Here is a 23022-nt window from a genome sequence, read left to right as displayed (position 1 = left end):
GTGGCTCAGCTCTGAGCTTTGAGCCTCCTGGGTAGACTGCTGTGCAGTGTGGCTTGCTCCTGCGTGTAATAGTGCGTGGGAGTGATGGATTGCTCTCGGGACGACGCCTGCTAAGGCAGCTGACTCCCGCTTCAGGATCATCACTTCTCACATAGACTGGGTATGAGGTACCTTGTTTTCCTATGATAAAAAAGCCACCAAAGTCCTGATAGTTACATTTTACTTCTAAAAATCATTAAGTTGAGCTTTAGCCTTCTCTGAAGCGGAGCACTTGAAAGCTCTGGGTGTAGGCTTGCCTTGCAGGTGCACCCACAGGAGTGGGGCTTCTACTGGAGTCCAGTCCCCTGCGAAGCCTTACTGCACTGGTCTTGAACTGTAAGCTGCATTGTCTTTGCCAGCTCTCCTCACAGCAGGTGGTGTGAGTGGGTTTTGTCAGGTCCTTCGTCTGTGACAGGGCCTCCAGTTTGGGGGAGGTGGGGTTTGTAACGGCAGAGACCCACGAGCAGGGCTCCTCGGGCAACACAGGTTGCCTCAGGGTTTTCGAGCTCTGTCGTAGGACCTTGAATGTGGAAAGACGCTGTTTTTGAGGAAATTTTTATTGTCATACTACAGTTGAATTGAACCTGGGTTCTGGTCTTTGTTCCGCTACTAACAAGTAAGCATAATCTTTGGCACATCAATGAATCTCCCAACCTTTGCGAAATGAAAGAGAGCTAATGGAAATTCTCTCTGGCTGAGCCTGCGGCACTAACGTCCCAGTGCACATCTGTGTAGTACGACGACAGTACTAATGAAGTCTGTCATTGTAGGTGGCTATCGAGCCAGGGCCGCATTTGCACATGCACTCTGTTGGTGTGGCGATCTCCACTGTGGTTTTATGTAACAGCACAAACCACTCCCAGGGCCCCTATAGCAGAGGAGAAGTGGTGTCTACAGCAGGAAGCATTTGCTTTTATTCTAGCATTTTCTAGTTAGAGCAGGAAAAGGATTACGGATTTGTAATGATCTCATTCCTCTAAGGAGATGGGGTTTTGAGCCCATTAATGCAGGTAACTGGTTAGCTAACAGTTTTTCACAGAGTTTTTCTATTTTGTTTTCTTTTACCCCTGTGTGTAATTAAAAGGGTCAAATATTTTAATTTACTATGAAATGCAGTTAAAATGCCAGTTGAATTTTGTCGTAGGCTGCTTTTGGAGTTCACATCAGTAAAATGTTGGAACATAAGCGGGGAAAATGCTGAATAATGAATGTCATTTTAGAATTTTATTTTTTTCAAGATTCTACTCAACATGTCCCTTCAGAAACAAGTGAGGACCCCGAAGTTGAGGTGACTATTGAAGGTTAGTTACCCGAAAGCCTGGATTCCGAAAGCTCCCTTCTGGTCGTAGAAGGACTTGTCACGTTCACATCACCAAGTGTGCATTTCATCCACTGTTAGAGGAGACTCGTGCAGAGAACCGAAACGTGTGTGTGCGGTGTGTGGGACCAGAGCAGCCCCCCCCCCCAGTGCTCCCAGTGCTCCCAGTGCTTGGGGACTTTTCCACAACGGAATTAAGCTGTGAACACTCATGGTGGGGGCCTGCAGGTAGGCCCAGCTCCACGCTGTGTCAGTGGGAATTGAAAAGAAAGCTCTGACCAGACTTGAAACGCACCCAGAAGAGTTCAGAGCCTGTTCGGTTGTGAGAGAAGAGGCCCAGTTGCAGCTGGAGCGTCTCATTTCTGGTTAGGTAAAGTGGAAGAGAGAAAGTGTTGTTAGTTTATAACTAGAAAGTGTTGATAAATTTTGAAGCAAGTTTACCCCCCTGCTTAAAATACTGCTTAGAAGCTAGCAAATAATTTATCTTTCCGGACGATTTTGAAGCTGTAGCTGCAAGTGTTTCCCAAAATAATCTCCATGGCTAATGTGGCTTCTAAGCTAGTGTTTTCTTAGAGAAAAGGACGCTGCAGGCAAGCGAGTTTGTCCTGCATACTGCGGTTCTTGCAGGTACCAGTCGGTGGGGTTCCTGACAGCACCCCTCTTCCGTTTCATAATTATTTCAGTGTGTGTCAGTTGTTTGCCCTTGAACACCTCACACGTCTCCTCTGTGGGCGTCTCCCCTCCGGGGACTTCTTTCCTGTCCTGGGCTGCACCACAGGGCCTCCCCGCATCGTGCTCAGGCCTGGGGATGGTCTCTACCTGTAGAGGTTGCTTTCTCTGTGTACATGGACCTGTGTACATCTGTATTCCTGTTTATTTTTTAAAAAGCTTTATTTACTTACTTAAAAGTCAGAATTAAAGACCGAGACAGAGAGAGAGGTCTTCCCTCCACTGGTTCACTCCCCAAATGGCCGCGATGGCCAGAGCTCCCACGAACCACAGGCGGCGGCTGAAGCCCCCGGCCACAGCGCCGGCCCCTGCATCTGTATTTTTACAGAAACACTCCAGTGCTTTCAGTGCTCGTTATAAGGCACGTTCTGAAAAAACAAAAATCCCACGTGCCACAGGTTCCGCCCCCCACTCCCGCCCGCACAGCCACGCGTCTGGTGCTTCTTCCCGCTGCCGCAGGGCCGAGCCGTCCGTCCCCTGCTGGTGCCACCCCCTCGTCTGGGACGCCCAGCTGCTTGCAGACTGCCCTTCATTGCCGCTGCGATCTAAGATGATCGGTAGCTTTCACCAAACGTGAAAACTGTTTGTGCTCGGGTGTTAACCGCAAGCGGTATCTAGATTTCTCATTAACATGATTGTGCTAACCTAAAAGCCATTTCAAATTGCTTATTGTCTAGCAATAAATGATTGAAATTCAATTACTTCTTAGTTTGACACCTTATTGACTACGAGAGGAGAACATTTTAAGAAAATATAAATATTAAAATACTCCAAATTTTGTCCATTCTACAGACAATAAAATAGTTATCAAAATTATAAGACTGAGACTTTTAGATAAAACCAGACTTACCTAATCTTAAAGCTGTTATGAAGGCTGTATTAAAGTTATTTAGAGAGCAAACACGTGGAGTATGAGACCTTTAAAGAGATATCATGAAAACCAAGAGACAAATGGCTCATCAGTCTGAAGCCATTACTGGGTCAGTATTTTCAACTTCGACTCTTGTGTAGGGAGTGACAGTCTCATTTCTTAAGACGTGGCCTGTAAGGCTGACTGAGTGTCCAAACGTGTGAGCAAGTAGTAGATGTGGGCCACAGAGGCTTACGTTCTGTGTCCAGGAGGCCAGCCAGGTGCCAGGCCCGAGTGCCGGGGCGACTGCAGGATCTCCCTGGTGCGTGCACACACACACAGATCTGGTGTGAGGTAAGGCTTGCAAACTGTGTCAGCCACGTTGCAGCACGTGAAGCAGGTGTCACACTGAAAGGTCAGGTGAGAACTTACTTGCTCATCTGGTTGGTAGTGCGTGCTTGTTCTTTCTGGAAAGATCAGTGCAGAATGGTAGAAGCCATTTAAGTATCCGCAGTTAGGAAGTTAAGTTTTGGTTTATTCTCTTAATAGAAAATACACAGGGATTGGAAAGCTGGTAATCTTCTCTGAAGGCATTGGTCTGTGGGGGGAAGAGCCCCCTCATGTAATGTGTGTAGTTACAAGGAAAAACGGAAGCCCTGACTCTCATGAACACGGCAGTTTTAGAAGTTAAAGAATACTCAAGGATTGTGATCTTCGTTTTGTGTAGAAAAATACCTGTGCTTGGAAGAATGACGGACAGGCCTGCTGCCCTGGGGGTGATCTTATTCTTACTGTTAAATGTTGTGCAGTTCCCAGATTGTAGAAAAAACCAAACAAGAACGACTGTCAGCAGCAAGTCAGGTTTCCCAGTGTTTCCGCCTGGGTTTCTTCACTTGAAATGACATGGAGTTATGGAGAGGGTGGTGTGGCCTTGGCGTGTTTATCTGGATGCGGTGCTGGTGGCGTGTGCCAAGGTGGTCTTCCCTTGTGGTCTCTGTTTGTGCTTGAAGTCGCTGTTCACGTTTGAAACTTGAATGCCTTAGGTTTGGGAAATAGGCCTTGGAATAATATGACTGCAGGCCTCCACCTCGTCAGTGTCCCAACTGCATGTGTGGGTTAAATGGAAGTGTTGTCGGATACGCCCTCTTTGCTAAGGGCAGAGAAATTCCCATCTGAGAATTGCTGGCAATGTGTCCCGGGTGCCCATGCAGGGAGCATCCTCCGCCTGCGTTTCCCTTTCGGGGCGCTGTTTCCCAAGCCTAAGGGCACACTAGCGCTCACTGTGCGGGGCCCAGCCCTCTGCCCATTCTGTAATCTGGTGTTTTTATGAAACAGATTTTACGTAAATGTGTTTTCTGCGTGGTTTTGTGTCTTCCTAGGTGAACTATATGTGAAATTTTTCATTTTCACATACATTGCGCTAGACATAAAATTTTCACATACAGTTGGTTCACGTTACCACACACAGCGCATGTACTGCATTACTGTAGAGTGTGTAGAATCTGTGTAATTCATAGGTCAGCACTTGGAACCTTGTGTTTTTAGTTTTTATAGCTGCTGATGGTCACTTAAAGAACATATCCAGTTGTTAATGTAAAGTTAGGAATTTTAGAGGAGTTACGAATCGGATCTGTGGACGGAAAGTGAGACCCTTTTGTTTGAAATTATGTATGGTTCTAATACCAGTAGACAACAGTGCCTGTTTTTTTTTTTATTATTATTATTTTTTATTTTTTATTTATTTATTATTTTTTTTGACAGGCAGAGTGGACAGTGAGAGAGAGAGACAGAGAGAAAGGTCTTCCTTTTGCCGTTGGTTCACCCTCCAATGGCCGCCGCGGTAGCGCGCTGCGGCCGGCGCACCGCGCTGATCCGATGGCAGGAGCCAGGTGCTTCTCCTGGTCTCCCATGGGGTGCAGGGCCCAAGCACTTGGGCCATCCTCCACTGCACTCCCTAGCCACAGCAGAGAGCTGGCCTGGAAGAGGGGCAACCGGGACAGGATCGGTGCCCCGACCGGGACTAGAACCCGGTGTGCCGGTGCCGCAAGGCGGAGGATTAGCCTAGTGAGCCGCGGCGCCGGCCCAGTGCCTGGTTTTGATGTTTTTTTATTTTAACTTTGAATAGGGATAAATTATCTGATACATATCAACAGTTTGCAATAAAAATTAGAGTAGTGTTAGAAACGCTTAAATAGCTTCCCGTGTTGGGGGTGAGGGCTGCAGCGATGAGGAACTTCAGCTCTGAGGTCTTCGCTCTGTAACTGTTGCACACCGGGAAGCCTTTTTCTAAGTGGACAGCTGCTGATTGTTCCAAGGTGGGGAGGCTTCTGTTGGCACCCATGGCCGAACGGAAGAGCAGGCTTTGCCTGTTGTTTTGAAATTTAATGTAAAAGCTTTTGGTTTTGGCTGTGTAAACATTTGGAGTTTGAAGCATGTTGAAATGTGTGTCTTGTGACACAAAGTGCTCGTTTCTAGTGTGGATACGCCATGGCCCTGCAACACCAGCCCTCACTGAGGGCTACCCTGGAGCTTTGGTTGGGTTTTATGCTCCAAAGACGGCAACAAATTTGATTCTGTGTGGAAAGGATTTGGGGTCTAGAGTTCACATAGCTCCCTGTACTTTCTCAAAACCAATATAACTTTTTTTAGAGCAAAGGTTTGTTGGAGAGAAAATCTTCCTTTATGATTAAGTACCTAGCTTAGTCACGTGTACTACGTACTGCTTAGTTCCGTGTGCCACATGCATGAAACAGCCAAAGTTAGTCAAGAAACGAACTCACAAAATGGACCGTGTTTTTAATAGAATATGTAAGGTGATATTTTATCATATAACTGAATTCATCTATGTGTTCATATGTAATAGATTGGACTTCATTATTGGTCACTGGAGAGCACATGTGATATCAGCTGTACCTGTCATGTTTCATGGACTTTGTTATTTTAAACACAGCCCTGGATTGACTGCCTCAGCCAGGCCGCGGCCCTCGGGCAGAGCTGCCGTGCCGCCCCCCCCACGCTCCGTCCCGGGCCGTGTAGATGAGTCTCTGCATTCTGTCTTCTGCATTACAGCGCACAGCTGGGCTCCCTTCTCACTGGGACTCATAAATCAGTAGTGCTCAGTGACTGTAGGGGTTTTTAGGCCACATTCACCTACCGGGAAAAGACTTTGGCTTTAGCGTCCGTTGTTTAATATCTGTAAAGAAACAGTAGTATTAAGCATCCATAAACCTCTGGAAGTGTTCATAGGGAAGAGAGTATGTTTTGTTGTACACTATGGATAGCAGCACACACATGTTCCTTAGAGTGCCTGAAATCTGTTTGAAAGTTGGAAAATGGGATATTTAGAGGTGTATTTTCAGAACTGTGGGCCAGACCGAAGAATGATTCCCAGTGTGTTCCAAAATGTCTCTGCTAAGGTTGGAACCTTACTCAATGTATAGGGCCTTGTGACCATTCTAATCCTTATAGTATAGTTTCATAATTGTAAACCCAGACAGTGTATTACTGTGCTACAGGGAGCTTGTTATTTGTAATGTATGAGATTCCCACCCCCAGATTTGAGATGGTTTTCTGTAGTGGCACTCAGCACATCCAGGCTTTTGCCCCGTTGAAACATTAATTTGATGGTCTTTTCCTGAACTAGTAGGGTCCCCTATAAAAGCAGCCTTGTCTTTCCAAGCACATCCATATGTTGGTGACCTTGGTGCTGTTTTCTCAGTAAGTAACTTCAGGTTACTTTGTCCTGAAAGCAGAGAGCCAGGGCAGAAGCACGCTGTTGTGTTCTGCTGCTGTGATAGGGATGTGGTGGAGATGCAAGGTTGCCCCTGGCAACGTTGTCTATTTGGGCAAGTCTAATCTCAGCGGCACCATCTAGTGATGTGACAAGTCCCTTCCCATAGCATCCTGGAGCCTGTTTGTTCAGCTGTAGGATGAGACTAACAATTCTGTCTGAATCCATGGCTTACTGTGTTTGAATGGTCTTTTGTCATCCCTGTTGTCCTTAACACTAATTATTTTTTGTGTCCATGCCATATTGATGTATTTATTGAAGATTTGTTTTATTTATTTGAAAGAGTTAGATCTTCTATCCATTGGTTCACTCCCCAGATGGCCGCAATGGCTAGAGCTGGGCTAAAGCCAAGAGCTTCATCTGGGTCTCACACATGGGTACAGGGGGTTCAAGTACTTGGGCCACCCTCTGCCGCTTTCCCAGGTGTATTAGGGAGCTGGATTGGTAGTGGAGCAGCTAGGACTTGACCAATGCCCATGTGTGATGCAGGCTTAACCCACTGTGCACCAGCGCCAGCCAAGATTTCCCTATTTGACTCACATGTCCATCATTCTAGCACTTGGTGTGTTGAAGAAGCATAGTAGGGTTGCATTGCAGATACTTCCAAAGAGGATGGCAGGGCAGGCCACAGTGTCTGGATCAGTCTGTGCCCTGTGCTCGTGTGTCTGGGAGACGTGAGTTCTCCACACCCTGAGTCCCCAGGTGCTTGATGAGTAGTGTAGCCCCACATCTGAATGATTAAGGTAACCCTACAGTTGTGCATCTGTGACAGGTACTGAACGTGCAGTTGCCAGTCTCCTTCATTTATGGAATTTGTATATGCTTGAAGATTTTTCCATTCACGTTTTACTGTAATTTTAGGTGCTGGTGTCCATTAACACTTGTTTTTAGAAAATTTTAAGTAAAATTTTAAGCGGCTACTTGAAAGTTACCCAGAAGGGAAGATGCTAGTGGCAGTTGAGATGCACAGACGTTGAAGCAAGACAAAAGAAAACGCGCAGGGCACGCTTGAGCCCGTGCTGAGAGCAGGGAAATCGCAGATGTAGCTTGGAGAAAGCGCGCTGAGAGTGGCCGTTCCCCAGGGCCTCTGGGCCTCACGGCTCTCGGGCCGCGGCGGCTCCTTCGAGTGTTGCACACTGGACGGGCTGTGGCTGGAGCTCATCCAGGCTGTTCCTCCCTAACGAGCGTTTCCCTTTTCAAGATGACGATTATTCTCCACCCACCAAGAGACCCAAGAGCAGCGAGCCGCCCCAGCCACCAGCCCCAGAACCTGCCAACGCGGGGAAGCGGAAAGTGAGGGAGTTCAACTTCGGTAAGCGCCGACACCTTGCTTCCTTGTCTTCCTTGTCTTCCCAACTCTCCCCGTCTTGATTGAAGCCAAGCTGGCCTTTGAGGGGAAAGGCTGCGGAGTGGTCTCCTCTCTGGAAAGCCGGGCTTGGAAGCAACATCACGGGCAGCGTTCAGACATAGTTTGGTTTTACCAAAGCAACAAGCCGTTGTCTCTTCTGATGTTTCTTACGTCTAGTAGAGACCGAGCTAGTGTTATTGACTTGGTGATTCCATTATTTCTCTGAACTAAGACTCCCTTTGTTTAAGAAATATGTCCCAGCCTGGTGTTCTTATTTGCTTTGTGACTTTCATTGATCGTTTCCCAGTTGACGATGGATCCCTTGGAATACACTAAATAGAATATTAGAGGGAAGTTATGTTTGTTACCCGTATTTGGAATGGATAGAACACTTGTAGACATTTTAAAAACATTCGCTTACTATGGTACCCCATTTTTGTCACATTGCTAGGTGTGAGTTACTCGCTGTGTGGCTATTCGTTGCCACTCGGCTACAGATTGCAGCCATTTGTGGAGTCTTACTTCGCCACGACTAAGATGATTTGGTGGCGGCCCCGCGGCCCCTGCGGACCCCTCTTTCTCTCCCTGACTGGGCTGCTCTGCACTGCTGCTTTTTAGAAGCGGGTCACTACACAGAGGGGTCAGGAGGAAGTGTTGTGAGCATAAACGAAGTAATTCTTAGAACCACAAATAGAAGCTCTTATTAGGAAAGCAGTAAAATTATATAGATTGAGATGGACAATGAAATATTTGGATCTGTAATGTGGAAAATAATTCTTTAGCTATTGGGGTCATCCAAAGAACATCCTGTTGTCCCCCCGTAGGGATTCCTTACTGAGAATTGACTTTGCTTTAATTTTCAGAGAAATGGAATGCTCGAATTACTGATCTACGTAAACAAGTCGAAGAGTTGTTTGAAAGAAAATATGGTACGTCTGCACTGAGAGATTCTTGTACTTTGCTGGTGATGTTTACACAGTAGGGCGCCGTTCCCCATGGGCGGCCCGAGCCCCCGAGCCCAGCCCTGCCCGTGACCTGTGCCTTCCCTAGGCGTCTCCCTCACCCTTCACAGGGTCCGAAACTAAATTCCCAGCATGCAGACTTGCACAGGCATTTGCATACTGACTGCGGGGTCCTGGACCTTAGAGATTTAATTAAAGATTAATTTCTGAAATAATAGTTTCTCTTAATCTGTGTTAAATCCAGCATTCTTATTTGCCATTTTATTTTCTAATTTTCTCATAGCTGAAACAGTAATAAGCGATTTGTTTATCAAGTGGGCACCTAAAAATAGCAGCAGTCATGAAAAACAGCATCTGTTTTGCTTGTTTTTTATTTGGATGACTCGTCTTTGCAGTTAACTGATAATCTATAAAATTGTATGCTGCACAACATTTTAACTTGAACAATCTACTGTAGTGCTTTCCTAGGTCACTGAATTTTCTTTGTTACAATTTTTATATTTTTATTTATTTGAATGGCAGAGAAATACATAGAGATCTTCCTTCCACTGATTCACTTCCCCCAGTGCTTGCAGCAAGAGCAGAGCAGGCCAAAGCCAGGCAGCAGGAACTCAGTCCAGGTCTCCCACATGGGTGTCAAGGCACAAGGACTTTTGAGCCACCACCTGCTGCCACCCAGGGTGCCTTCAGCAGGCAGCTGGAAGGCAAGGCGGAGCTGGGACTGGGCACTCCAGTGTGTGGCAACTTAGACAGCCATACCTGGGTTTCTTTAGGTGATGTTGTTAGCATGATTAACCTTATTGGCATTGTTTATGTTAATAAACCTGAACCTGTGTTTCTTTATCATAAGTAATAACCTAGCTCTCCATGAAAGTCTAGATTAAATTACTACTAAATAATATTTTCAGTTATTTCCTTAAGTTTCTCATAGTGTTTCCCCCCAAAGAAACCTTTTATTTAAAGAATACAAACTTCATGTATCTCATAAGTACCTTAGGAATATAGTGATTCTTCCCACCATACCTGCCCTCCCACCCCTCCTCCTCCTCCTCCCTCTCCCATCCCCAGTCCCATTCTCCACTAAGATCCATTTTCAATTAACTTTATACACAGAAGACAAGCTCTACTAAGAGTTCAACAATGTGCATGAAAAAGACATGAACAACAACAGCAAAAACTGTTCAATAGTCGAGACAAGGGCTGTTCAAAGCCATTGCACCTTGAAGTTAATTTCACTTCTTCTTCTTCTTCTTTTTTTTTTTTTTTAAGAAACTTCATTAACTTTAAAGAAGCACCGATGAATGATACATCTTTTGGGAGCACTTAGACATAATTATAATACAACCCTTTGAGGGCAAAGGTCCTGTGTGAAAAGTTGTGCACAGTGACTCTTGTTAATTTAACAATTAAGACTCTTATGTATGATGTCAGTGATCACCCGAGGCTCTTGACATGAGCTGCCTAGGCTGTGGAAGCCTTTTGAATCCACAAACTCCATCAGTATTTAGACAAGGCCATAAACAAAGTGGAAGTTCTCTCCTCCCTTCAGAGAAAAGTACCTCCTTCTTTGATGTCCACTTCTTTCCACCAAGGTCCTTCATGTAGGACATTTTTTTGCCCCAGTGTCTTGGCTTTCCATGCCTGAAATGCTATTGTGGGCTTTTCAGTCAGACCAGAATGCCTTAAGGCTGATTCTGAGGTAAGAGTGCTATTTAAAGTGACTGTCACTCTATGAGTCTGCTGTGTGGACTGCTTCCCATGTTGGAGCATTCACTCCTTCTTACATCTATCTATTATTATTACCAGACACTCAATCCTATCCATATGATCACTTTAACACTTAAGATGGCATTTTTACCACCCATCCTAAAGAGATTTTGGGGTCCCATGGCAGGTTTTCAAACTATACCCGTAGAAGTAAGTCTGTAGGAATATATGCAGAACTATAGGAATGTATGCAGAACTATACAGCTTTACAATTACAAACTAAAAACACTTCATAATTACAACTTTAGGAACATGGTGATTCTTCCCACCGTTCCTGCCCTCCCACCCATACTCCCACCCCTCCTCCTCCTCCCTCTCTTATTTCCACTCTTATTTTTTTACTGAGACCTGTTTTCAATTGACTTTATACACATATGTTTAACTCTGTTACATAATGAGTTCAACAAATAGTATATTTAAAAAAAACAAACAGTTCTTCAACAGTCAAGACAAAGGGCTATTCCAAAGTCATTGCTTCTCAAAGTGTCAATTTCACTTCTACAAATTGCACTTTAAGTGCTCTGTTAGTTATCACAGGTCAAGGAGAACACGTGGTACTTGTCCCTTTGGGACTGGCTTATTTCACTAAGTATGATGTTTTCCAGATTCATCCATTTTGTTGTAAGTGACCGGATTTCCTTCTTTTTTCTTTACCACCGTGTAGTGTTCCATACTGGACGTGTCCTGTAATTTCTTTATGCAGTCTGCAGTTGACTGCATCTCCAGTTTTCCAGTAGCTTTTCTTTTTTTGGCTTGTGCATTTGATGAGGCCGTTTCCAAGCAAAAGGCAGCTGATGTGCTTTCCATGGCCACGCTGTGGCGCAGTGGTGGGAGCACAGGCTTTGCGGCCTGGCTGCGCGGCCGTGGCTCTCTGATCCTCTCGTGTAAAACGGTCGTGAGAACTGAGAGGTGTGCGGGGGGGTGGTGTGCCTCGCAGGCTCCCAGCTCGTGCTTGCTGTCTCTCGTTTCATTCTAAAGTGGTTATTGTTCTGAGTAAGCATGGTCTATTCCACCAATTTTCCTAAATAAAATAAAGCAAAGGTTATATTTTGGACTTTTGTTGTGAGTGTAAGTGTATAGAGCTGCGTCTTAGGATAGAGCTTCAAATCTGGCTTCCGTATTACCATGTAATACGGTGCACGTGGAACTTTAGTAAAGGAACAGGCATTGTGGCATAGCAGTTAAGGCACCGTTTGGGACATCTGCATCCATCCTGGAGCGCCAGTTCAAGTCCTGGCTTCTCTGCTTCTGACCCAGCTTCCCACTCACGCACCCAGGAAGGCAGTTGGATACCCAGGTGCTTACTGACACCCACATGGCAGACGTAGGTGCATTTCCTGGCTCTTGGCTTTGGCCTGGCCCAGCCCGGCCCCAGCTTTTGCAGGCACATGAAAGACACCTGTCTGTCTGTCTCTCTGCCTTTCAAATAAACAAGTATTTTTTTTTTTCTAACAAGAAACTTTAGTACAGATATTAATGTTTGGCAAACAGGTTGTTCACAAAATACCAACACAAAGTGGTGTTGTTCCGGTGGGAGGCCACCACTGTGCTTGGTTATTGTCGCTCTCCGTGCTTTGCACTTGGTGTGACCATTACATTAATTTACTCTTGGCAAATAGTGTCAGAACATTTTGCAGTTAAGGACAATCTTCTGCTTTTGTTATTTGGCAAAAATAGCCCTTCAGTTAAGTCCCCTATCCGTTACACAAATGTTTGTGGTTCTACACTCCCACTCCTCTCGCATCGTGTGCTGTGTGCATTCACCGACGTCGGCCGGCTTCCTAGCGTCTGCGCTCCCTGAGGTTGCCGGGTCGCGCTGTGCCGGTCTGTCTGCTGGGTCCGTTATAGCAGTGGTGGTAGAGCTGGCACGGCAGCGGTTAGAGAGCAGTGCGCGTGCCGTCGTTCTGTTCTGCACGCTGTGCCTAATGCCTTGTCTTAACGGTGGTCCCTTTCTCTTCTGTCCTTCAAGCTCAAGCTATAAAAGCCAAAGGCCCGGTGACGATCCCATACCCTCTTTTCCAGTCCCACGTTGAAGACCTTTATGTAGAAGGGCTTCCTGAGGGGATTCCTTTTCGAAGACCATCTACATACGGAATCCCTCGCCTGGAGAGGATACTGCTCGCGAAGGAAAGGATTCGCTTTGTGATCAAGAAGTAAGGCTGGGGCCGCCCGCCTCCGCGGACGGGCTTGAGTCCTTGTCGCCACTAGGGCTACGCGGACGTGGGATTTCAGTGGTGTGTCTGTGTGTTGCTGCTTTTGAGTGGGTCTGTGCAAGACCAGGATGTGACTCCTTGCCCACGTGACCATCATTTTCTTTCACAGTTTTCTACTAAGTATACTAAAAGTCGTCGGTATCAGTGTCTTATGTTTAGGCCTGAAAGCATTAGTTTTTAAAGGTTAATTTAAGAGAGCTCCCGTTCACTCCTTTCCTCCCCAGATACCTGCAGCAGCTGGGGCTGGGCTGGGGCAGAGCTGGGAGCTGGGATCCAGTCACTTGCTGCCACCACCCTGGCCCACCTCAGCAGGGAACTGGCGGGAGCCGGGAGGCAGATGCAGATGTGCTAGCGTGGGATGCAGGCGTCTTAACGCCCAGTGCCTGTCTGCAGCGCAAACGGGCGTGCCCATAAATGACTGCAGAATTAAGACAAGCCGACAGCGCGCGCTGAGGCTGGAGAGGAAACCAAGCAGGGCGCCCTGCATTCCTTAGCATTAACATGTATTTTTTAAGATTTTTTACTTATTTAGTTTGAATATCAGAGAGAGAGAGAGAGAGCTCTTCCATCTGCTGGTTTACTCCCCAGATGGCAACAATGGCCAGCACTGGGCCAGGCCAAATCCAGAAGTCAGGAGCTTCATCTGGGTCTCCCACATGGTAGACATGGACCTAAGCACTTGGGCCATCTGCCCATGCTTTTCCCAGGCGCATTAGCAGGGAGCTGGATCAGAAGTGGAGACGCCAGACACAAACCAGCACCCGTATGGGACGCTGGCATTGCTGTGTCTCGACGCCAGCCCCTTTAGCCCTGTCTACAATTTCAGTAGCAGGCAGCTGCTTCCTTCATTCCTTCTTCCCTCCCCCTGAGCTGGGGGTGTGATCACTTCCACGTCAGGGTGGTGGCACAACTGTTTTCCGTGGTGTAATCTGAAGATGTATTAGGCTTATTCCTTTGTTAGGCCTAGCAAATTACAGTAGGAGGATTAAAAAGGGAGGAGGGCATTTGTCAGGTGATTTCAGGAAATGTAGGTAAAGTAAACACTTACCTGGGAAACGAGTGCTTTGTAGATGTACTAGTACGAGCGAGGGCTGGACACAGTTGTCAGGAAAACAGATCTGAAGGACAGGCGGAAGTTCTGAGTGGCCTGAGCCCTCCTGAAGGTGTGGAGCAGCGTGGGAGGTCAGGAGGGGCAGAGGCCTCGGCTCACTTCAGAGGGAAAGCGGTCGTTAGGTTCCGGCCTCCCCGGAGAGTGAAGATGGCAGAGAGGAATACCCTTCCTGAGCCATGACGGACCCTGCGACGCTGTCCAGCCGTTCTGTTTAGTTTTTTTTTATTTTTATTTTTTGACAGGCAGAGTGGACAATGAGACAGAGAGAAAGGTCTTCCTTTTGCTGTTGGTTCACCCTCCAATGGCCGCTGCAGCCAGCACACCATGCTGATCCGATGGCAGGAGCCAGGTGCTTCTCCTGGTCTCCCATGGGGTGCAGGGCTCAAGCACTTGGGCCATCCTCCACTGCACTCCCTGGCCACGGCAGAGAGCTGGCCTGGAAGAGGGGCAACCGGGACAGAATTGGGCGCCCAGACCGGGACTAGAACCCGGTGTGCCGGCGCCGCAGGCAGAGGATTAGCCTATTGAGCCGCGGAGCTGGCCTCTGTTTAGGTTTTAAGTGATGCTGGTTGGCTTTCCAAATTCCTGTGGCCAGCCCAAGTTGACAGTCGTGGATGAAGGCACGTAGATGTGTCTGAGGGAGGAAGAGGCTAGCGCTGGGCATCTCCAGCAGGAAGTAGCAAAAGCTCTGAGGCCGGTCGGCCCCATCCACAAAGGTACTTTGCTCGCCTGGCAAGGAGTCTGTTGCTGAGACGCCGTCCACGCTCTGAGAGCCAGGCACATCACGGAAGCAGAGACAGGAGCTGCCAGGGTTTGTCTGGGAAGCGAACCTAGGATTCTGTCAGGTGCAGGCGTGGGCAAGGGAACAGCGAAGGGTGGCTGGGCTGCTAACATGGGTGACTTCAGTTTCAAGTCCCCCCGTACAGGTGGGTCTCTTGTGAGTGATATGCATATTACATGACCTTGAGGTACAAGGGTGAAGTGAAAGACACTATTTAAAAAAACACAAGATTTAATTATTTATTTATTTGAAAGGCAGAATTAAAGAGAGGCAGAGGCAGAGAGAGAAAGGGAGATCTTCCATCCACTGATTCACACCCCAAATGGCTGTAACGGCCACAGTTGAGCCAATCTGAAGCCAGGAGCCAGAAGCTTCTTCAGGATCTCCCCCGTGGGTGCAGGAGCCCAAGGACTTGGCCATCTTCTGCTGCTTTCCCAGGTGCATCAGCAGGGAGCTGGATCAGAAGTGGAGCAGCCAGGACTTGAACTGGTGCCCATATGGGATGCTAGCACTGCAGGTGGTGGCTTTACCCACTATGCCACAGTGCTGGCCCCATGAAAAGCAGTATTAAAACAATAGTCATTTCATTCCTGGTAACACTCTGGTACTACTGAGAACACGGGGGTGCCCACGATGCTGCCCACGACCACCTCGGTTTGTATTACAGCCAGGCAGACTTGCCCGTCTCGATTTGCACTAAGAATGACAGGCACTTTTAGGATTTAATTAAAGGTACCTTGAGGTACCTCAAGATTACGGGTAAGCTGCCCTTCACTGAGCAAGCTGTTGCTAACAGGTCTTTTTCTTTCAGACACGTGGTACTTTTAAGATTTGAGTGATCGGTCATGAAGTTGAACAGTAAGTGGGCTGTTAAGAAAGCTTGGCTCCATCAGGTCCAGCACCGTCAGGTGTCAGCGCACTGTTTAAGAGCCCCTTTGTGGCCGGCGCCGCGGCTCACTGGGCTAATCCTCCGCCTGTGGCGCCGGCACACCGGGTTCTAGTCCCGGTCTGGGCGCCCGATCCTGTCCCGGTTGCCCCTCTTCCAGGCCAGCTCTCTGCTGTGGCCTGGGACTATAGTGGAGGATGGCCCAAGTGCTTGAGCCCTGCACCCGCATGGGAGACCAGGAGAAGCACCTGGCTCCTGCCTTCGGATCAGCGCGGTGTGCCGGCCGCAGCGGCCATTGGAGGGTGAACCAACAGCAAAAGGAAGACCTTTCTCTCTGTCTCTCTCATTGTCCACTCTGCCTGTCAAAAACAAACAAACAAAACAAAACAATACAAAAAAAACCCTTTGTACTGCCATTGTATTACATTGTTTCTTTTTTAAGATTTGAACTTTATTTTTCAAGAGATTTATTTATTTGCTTGAAAGGCAAAGCAGCAGGCAGAGAGAGAGAGAGAGAGATCTTCTGTCTGCTGGAGTAGGCCAAAGCCAGAGCCCAGAACTCCATCCTGGCCTCCCACCCATGTGGCCCAGGTGGTATGGCGCCTTGTGCTCCTAAGCTTTTTTTTTTTTTTTTTTTTTTAAAGATTTTAATTTATTTGTTTGACAGGTAGAATTATAGGCAGAGAGAGAGAGACAGAGAGAGAAAGGTCTTCCTTGTGTTGGTTCACTCCCCAAATGGCCGCAGCAGCCGGAACTCTGCCAATCTGAAGCCAGCATTAGGTTAATCCTCCACCTGCAGCACTGGCATCCCATATGGGCGCCGGGTTCTAGTCCCGGTTGCTCCTCTTCCAGGCCAGCTGTCTGCTGTGGCCCAGGAAGGCAGTGGAGGACGGCCCAAGTGCTTGGGCCCTGCACCCCTGTGGGAGTCCAGGAGGAGGCTCCTGAGCTTTGACCTGCTACCTCCCAGGCTGCGTGAGCAGGAAACTGGATCGGAAGTGGGAAAGCTGTGACCTCCAACCACCCCCATGTGGGATGCCAGTGTCCCGAGTGGTGGCTTGACTTCCTGTGCCACAGCTCACGCGGGGTTACCACTTGTACTGTGAGGACACGTGTTCGCCAAGTGCATTGTGAAACAATTGGCAGTTAGCATTTTGTTCTGCTAGACAGCAGAAGTCTCAGGAAGCTAAGGTTGGGTTGTGCTCAGATGACAACTGGCCGTGCTCACTGCACTGTGCACACGCGCTGGCATCGCTGGTGCTGACGGTTGTCTGACTGTCTGGTGCTTCTCCTGTTGCAGACATGAACTTCTGAACTCAACGCGAGAAGATTTACAGCTTGATAAACCAGCGTCAGGAGGTGAGACTCTGGGCTTGGGTTACGTTCGAATTGCACGCAATGCTCCTTTATCCTCTAAAGGAATACTGGGTTCTTCTCTGTGTTACCTCCTACATGAAATTATATCTCTTACACTTAGTTAGACGCCACTGCGGGCGAGGCTGCGTTGTCAGAGCTGCAGTACTCGCTAGAAGAGTAAACTCCTTTCTCTTACTGATAACCCCGTGTCAGTAAACGGAACGATTACATTGTGGGTGCAGGAACTGACATGACTGTGCCCTCCGCCTGTGAGATGCGGTTTGTCGTCTGGCTTCGTGTGCTGGAGAGCTTGTTCTCCAGGTCTGCACTGGTTGACTGGGCAGCCATCCCTTCCGCAAGTGCACGTTACCCCAGGACTAGCGTAACTTAGAGCGCAGCCGCGGGCGCCGTCACCTGCTTCTCCGATGTGCGGGAGGGAATCCCGCCTCCATCTCCCGCTGCCTTTGCTCCTGAGTGGAGCTGGCTGGTGGCAGAAAGCGGGAGGCTCTGGGTTTGGATTGGGCATCGCAGAACGATCGTCCGCACTGGGACAGCCCCAGCGGATCAGGTCGCGCGACCGCCCGGCAGCCTCTGCGGAGTGAACTGATTCCACCCTGCCCGAGCTCTAGCTGACTTTGCTTCTCACTCCCTGCTCGCTGTGAGCGGTCCGAGAGCAGAAGGGGAGCTGCCGCAGCCTGTGTGTGGTCGAGCTGCGCGTGTGTGGTCGCGTGGCGCGCTCAGCTGCGTGTGTGGTCGCGTGGCGCGCTCGGCCGGGTCACTGAAGGCGCGTGTGTGGTCGCGTTGCACGCTCAGCCGTGTGTGTGGTCGCATTTTGCGCTCAGCCGCGTGTGTGGACGTGTGGCGCGCTCAGCCGTGTGTGTGGTCACATGGCACGCTTGGCCGGGTCACTGAAGGCGCGTGTGTGGTCGCGTTGCACACTCAGCCGTGTGTGTGGTCGCGTGGCGCGCTCGGCCGTGTGTGTGGTCGCGTGGCGCGCTTGGCCGGGTCCCTGAAGCCGCGCGTGCTTGCCGTTGCAGTGAAGGAGGAGTGGTATGCCAGGATCACCAAGTTAAGGAAGATGGTGGACCAGCTCTTCTGCAAAAAATTTGGTGAGTGCGCGTCACACACTGAAGTTTTGCCCTCTGAGCCTTAGGAAAGTAGTCCAGGTGGGTATGTCTCACGCCCAGTTCTCTCTACTGCACACAGAAGCGGGGGGAAGGGGTCGGGGCCCCGTGCGCCCTCCACAGGCAGCTGGCCCGGCAGCACGGCGTGTTCTGCCGTTGAGGGCATGCACAGTTTGGTAGGCCTTTTCTCCTTGGGCCTCTCCACAGAGCGCTGAATCAGGGAGACTTGCCACCCAGCAGCACGCCTGCCTTTCTCCACACGCAGCTCGGCCCTCGCTGCCCTTTTTAATCTTGCTTCTTAAGCACTTCATAAACGCCCACAGGACTTAGCTTGTTTATCAGCAGAGCAGCGTCGCTCAGACCCCCGCCTAGATCCTGCTTCCTGCAGGGTTCTGTGGAGGAGCTGGAGGAGTCCCGCTCCGCGCTCTGTGGTGCTGTGTGTCTGTCGTGCGAGCCGGCAGACGTCTCTGAGCCTTCCGGTCGGGCTGCACAGCTCTGAGAAGACACGGGAAGCCGAGCAGGCACTCCCCGCCAGCCATGCCACCAGTTAGGTTTGCTACGTGACAGCGAGTCTCCTGGGCCTTCCCTATCTGCTGATTCACGAGAGGGTGATGGCACCGAGTCTTCAGGGTCAGCCTTTAGCTGTAGCTCGAGTGACCGCTGCAGACTTCCTGCACTCAGCGTGTGTCTTTGTAGAACTCATGCACTTAAAAAAATCACACACACACAACACTAAACCAGTTCTAACTCCCTTTCCATCAGAAAAAGTTAGAATTTTAAGCTGCTTTTCATCAGTATTTCTGGGTATCCAATAGGACCTTAGTAATAAATACATATATATATTAAAATATTATTTATTCACTTGAAGGGGAAAGAGAAAAAAAAGTTACTGCCAGCTGTCCTACTCCAAACGCTCACAAAGTTCACTGGTTGGGGTCGAAGCCAGAAACTGGGAACCCAATCCAGATCCCACATGGGTGGCGGAGACCCAGCCGCTGGCGCCATCGCTGGAGCCAGGCATGGAGCAGGGCGTCCGGCCCAGGCTCTGACGTTGCAATGCCAGCAACCCCACCAGCATCCGAGCGCTAGGCCCCATACCCATGCTGGCAGCTCCGTGGTATTTATCTCCTCTTCCATCTGCTCAGAGGTTAGCTCATGGACAGAAAACTAAAGAATCGCCTCTTCTTTTTCTCTTTCCAAAATTTTCTCTTTTTATGTATTTGAAAGGCAGAGAGCATCAGACAAGAAAGGGAAGAGAGAGATCTTCCATCTGTTGGTTCACTCCCCAAATGGCCACCACAACCAGGGCTGGGCCAGGCTGAAGCCGGCAACTCCATCTGCGTCTCCCATGTGGATGGCAGAGGCCCAAACACATGGGTCATCTTGGGATTGTCACTGCCTTCCCAGGTGCATGTGCGGGAAGCTGGATTGGAAGCAGAGAGGCCAGGACTGTTAACTGGTGCCCTGACATGGGATGTCAACATTGCAGGTGGTGGCTTAGCCTGTTGCCACAAAACGGGTCCGCTTCCTACTTTTATAATCATAGTGTGTCTAAGATGCTTACGGACACAGAACAGAGGATGTGTGTTCATCATTCAAGATGTCACCGTGACGTCACTGTGGGTCGTGAGGAGGTGATGGGTGCGGAACGCCCCCGAGAGCAGGCACCCACTGCCCCTCCGGTGACGTAGTCCTGCTGATGGAGTGATGAGGTCACCAGCGCACTGGCTGCCCCGCAGACTGCTTTTGCTTGGTGGAAGGAGACAGTTGTTGAGGGGTTTACTCACAGAGAAAAAACACAGTAGGAAAATGTTGGTTGTTTATTACAGCTAAGAAAATAGATTCAGAGTTTACTAATGGTGGGGTCCATGCTGTGGCATAGCGGATATGGGCACCAGTTCAAGTCGCAGCTGCTCCACTTCCCATCCAGCTCTCTGCTGTGGCCTGGGAAAACAGTGGAAGATGGCCCAAGTGCTTGGGCCCCTGCACCCACGTTGGTAGACCCGGAAGAAGCTCCTGGTTTCTGGCTTTAGATCGGTGCAGCTCCAGCTGTTGCAGTCATTTGGGGAGTGAACCAGCTGATAGAAGACCTCTCTCTCTGCCTCTGCCTCTCTGTAACTCTGCCTTGTAAATAAACAATTAATTAGAAAGAGAAGTTGACTAACAATGACTGATAAAAGCCTGGCTGTTTGTTCCTGCTTCCAATGAGTCTGTAGGCCAGCAGTGCTGTTTCTTTAAGGTTCCTGAAATGGAGGAGGGAAAATGTAGACTTGCTATAGCTATTGATCTCTCCAAATTAAAAAAAAAAAAAAAAAAAAGTGGAGCAGCCAGGACTTGGGCCGGCGCCCATACAGGATGCCTGTGCCGCAGACAGTGGCTTTACCCGCTGTGCTCCAGTGCCGGGCCCTGGGCCCCTCTTGTTCAACCACCAGGCCCACCTGTGTCCTGTAAAGTATGCGAGTCTTTTTTATCGTTTAGAGCTCTGTGAGGAGGTGGTTTCAGGACAGGAATTGGTAGCTTATGGTTTCGTCTTTAACTTACAGTTTCTGTGCTGACACAAACCTCAGGAGCCGTACTCGGTTCCCAGGATGCTAGATGCCCGCGTCTCATTCTGCAGCCCTTCTCCCTCACTTCTCTGCAGCCGTCCATGTGCTCATTTACTTACATAGTTAAAACAAGTTTATTGTGCGAAACTTGAAGGCCATGTGTACGTTTTTCATGATACACATTTTGGTGTTTTTTTTTATTTTTTATAAAAATCTTCTTCACCATCTGCTACATTAGGTTTCTACGTGGATCTAACAGTCGGGTCCAGCCGAGGGGCACTGTTGACTGTGGCTGCTCCGCCCCTGCCATGAGCCAGCCTCTGCTTGCTCTTTTCATCTCCCTTTCTATGGCTCCTCTGTGGGGACTTTTTCCTTTTACAGTTTCTAAACGTTCATGGAGTCTAGGGTGAAGGACACTGATCTCGGGGTGGCAGTGCACGGGTGAAAGCAGGGAGTGTGCGGCAGCCAGCACGGGGGTCCTGGGGGTCCCCACACAGCCGCAGGCAGCGTGTGTGTGCTTCCAGGGAGTGGAGGGATTAGGATCCGTGGTGTTCTTTATGGGCGCTCATGGTTTCTTTCTTACTCTGTTTGTAAGGAGATTGACCAAAGAGGTTTCATTTCTTAAGATTTCAGAGTTACTAAGATTAGGCTTAGAACTGGGACACTGAAGTCCACCAATGCCTGGCTGTTGGTTTACATCGTTCACACTTGGCTGTATTGAGCCTGTTTCCATGGGTAGTGTGACACACTTGTAGTGTGTCCAGTTTTTCTTCACTCACATGCCCTTTGCTTTGGATTGTGCTACAATAATTGCAACACACATTCAGCCTCCTGAACTGCTTTGGTTTCTGTCCAGCGGAAGCGTTGGGCAGCAGTGAGGCCAAGGCTGTCCCGTACCAGAAGTTTGAGGCGCACCCCAACGACCTGTACGTGGAAGGACTGCCCGAGAACATTCCCTTCAGAAGCCCCTCCTGGTACGGAATCCCGAGGCTGGAAAAGATCATCCAAGTGGGCAATCGAATCAAATTTGTTATCAAAAGGTAAGGCTATATATAACCTGCAAAACTAAGTTTCCGCTTTCCTACGGAAGATTCGTCGGATGAGAGGGGCCTTTTGTTCCCCTCCCCAAACAAAATTGCCTCTGTGTCTAAGCAGTTAGACAGGAAGGAGCGCTGAGTGATGGGGGTGGTTCCTACTGGCTGGGCGTGTGCTTGTGTGTATTGGCCCGGGAGTGACAAGACGTGGAAGCATGCAAGACGGTGAGGCTGTCAGTAGGGTGCGCTGTCCGCGGGCAGGGACAGATGGAGCATAGCTGATGTAGTTGGCAGTGCACAGCTCCGTGGGAAAGGTCCTGTCCTGAATGCTCTCACTAACCGTGACCGCGTTCCTGCTGCAGGCCAGAGCTTCTGACTCACAGCACAACCGAAGTCACTCAGCCGAGGACGAATACCCCAGGTAAGGAGGCCCTGGGTCCTCTGTGGAAAGCCCAAGTCAATGCTTTTCTAGCTTTTTAGATGTTAATCTGTTAAAGCCATAAAGCCATGCCACCCCATCACGTGTGGAAGCTGGCTACAGGCGTTCTGTGGTTTATCAAGATGAACACACCCAGGCTGGGGATTTCTATGTTTTCTGGTAGCCGGATTTGCATTTCATTCTATAATAATAAGTCATTTTATGTTATTTCTCTAGTTGATTTAAGCAGCCTGGTGTGTATTTGATACTTAGAGCTCATCCTAACTCCAGCTAGCCACCGGAGGCTACTAGCTGCCGCATCAGGCCACAAACAAGGGGCCAGGGGCTTGTCAGCTCTCCTCACGTGGGCCCTGTTCTTAAAGCAACAAATTGTGTGAGAACTGCAGCCTGTCCGCTAGTACGCCAGCGCAGGCGGAAACGACCTCAAAGCCTCAGTTGTGGATGACTGATTTCGCTTCTTTATTTGAGCTCTGATGAGCCCTTCTTTCTCTCCTCCCTCCCTCCCTCCCTCTCTCTCTCTCTCTCTCTCTCTCTCTCTCTCTCTCTCTCTTTCTCTCTCCTATCTCTCTCTCTCTTTTTTTTTTTTTAATTTTTACTTAAGAGACTTGCCATCTGCTGGTTCACTCCAAATGCCCTCAGTAGCCAGGAGAGGACGTGGTGAACCAGGAACCAGCGACTCACTCTTAGGTCTCCCTCCGGCTTGGCAGGGACCCAAACACTTGAGCCGTCGCC

The 23022-nt window shown here is 49.0% G+C and overlaps 1 protein-coding gene across 7 annotated transcripts in view; it reads left to right on the top strand.

Annotated features, from left to right (window-relative positions):
* GTF2I (general transcription factor IIi) overlaps positions 1-23022 on the top strand; it is a 102011-nt gene that overhangs the window by 61098 nt on the left and 17891 nt on the right. For 4 of the 7 annotated variants that reach the window (XM_062180211.1, XM_062180207.1, XM_062180206.1 and 1 more), the window contains 8 exons: positions 1278-1340; positions 7928-8038; positions 8938-9003; positions 12773-12956; positions 17092-17150; positions 18185-18256; positions 21674-21857; positions 22214-22272. In XM_062180211.1, coding sequence (XP_062036195.1) covers positions 1278-1340; positions 7928-8038; positions 8938-9003; positions 12773-12956; positions 17092-17150; positions 18185-18256; positions 21674-21857; positions 22214-22272 — 798 coding nt within the window. The remainder of the gene's footprint in view (positions 1-1277; positions 1341-7927; positions 8039-8937; positions 9004-12772; positions 12957-17091; positions 17151-18184; positions 18257-21673; positions 21858-22213; positions 22273-23022) is intronic. The other 3 variants (XM_062180209.1, XM_062180208.1, XM_062180210.1) reach the window with 1 other exon arrangement.

This window comes from Lepus europaeus, chromosome 21, assembly GCF_033115175.1.
Source record: "Lepus europaeus isolate LE1 chromosome 21, mLepTim1.pri, whole genome shotgun sequence".
NCBI lineage: Eukaryota > Metazoa > Chordata > Mammalia > Lagomorpha > Leporidae > Lepus > Lepus europaeus.
Note: the sequence above shows the minus strand (reverse complement) of the source record. Positions and strands in the feature narration are given on the sequence as shown.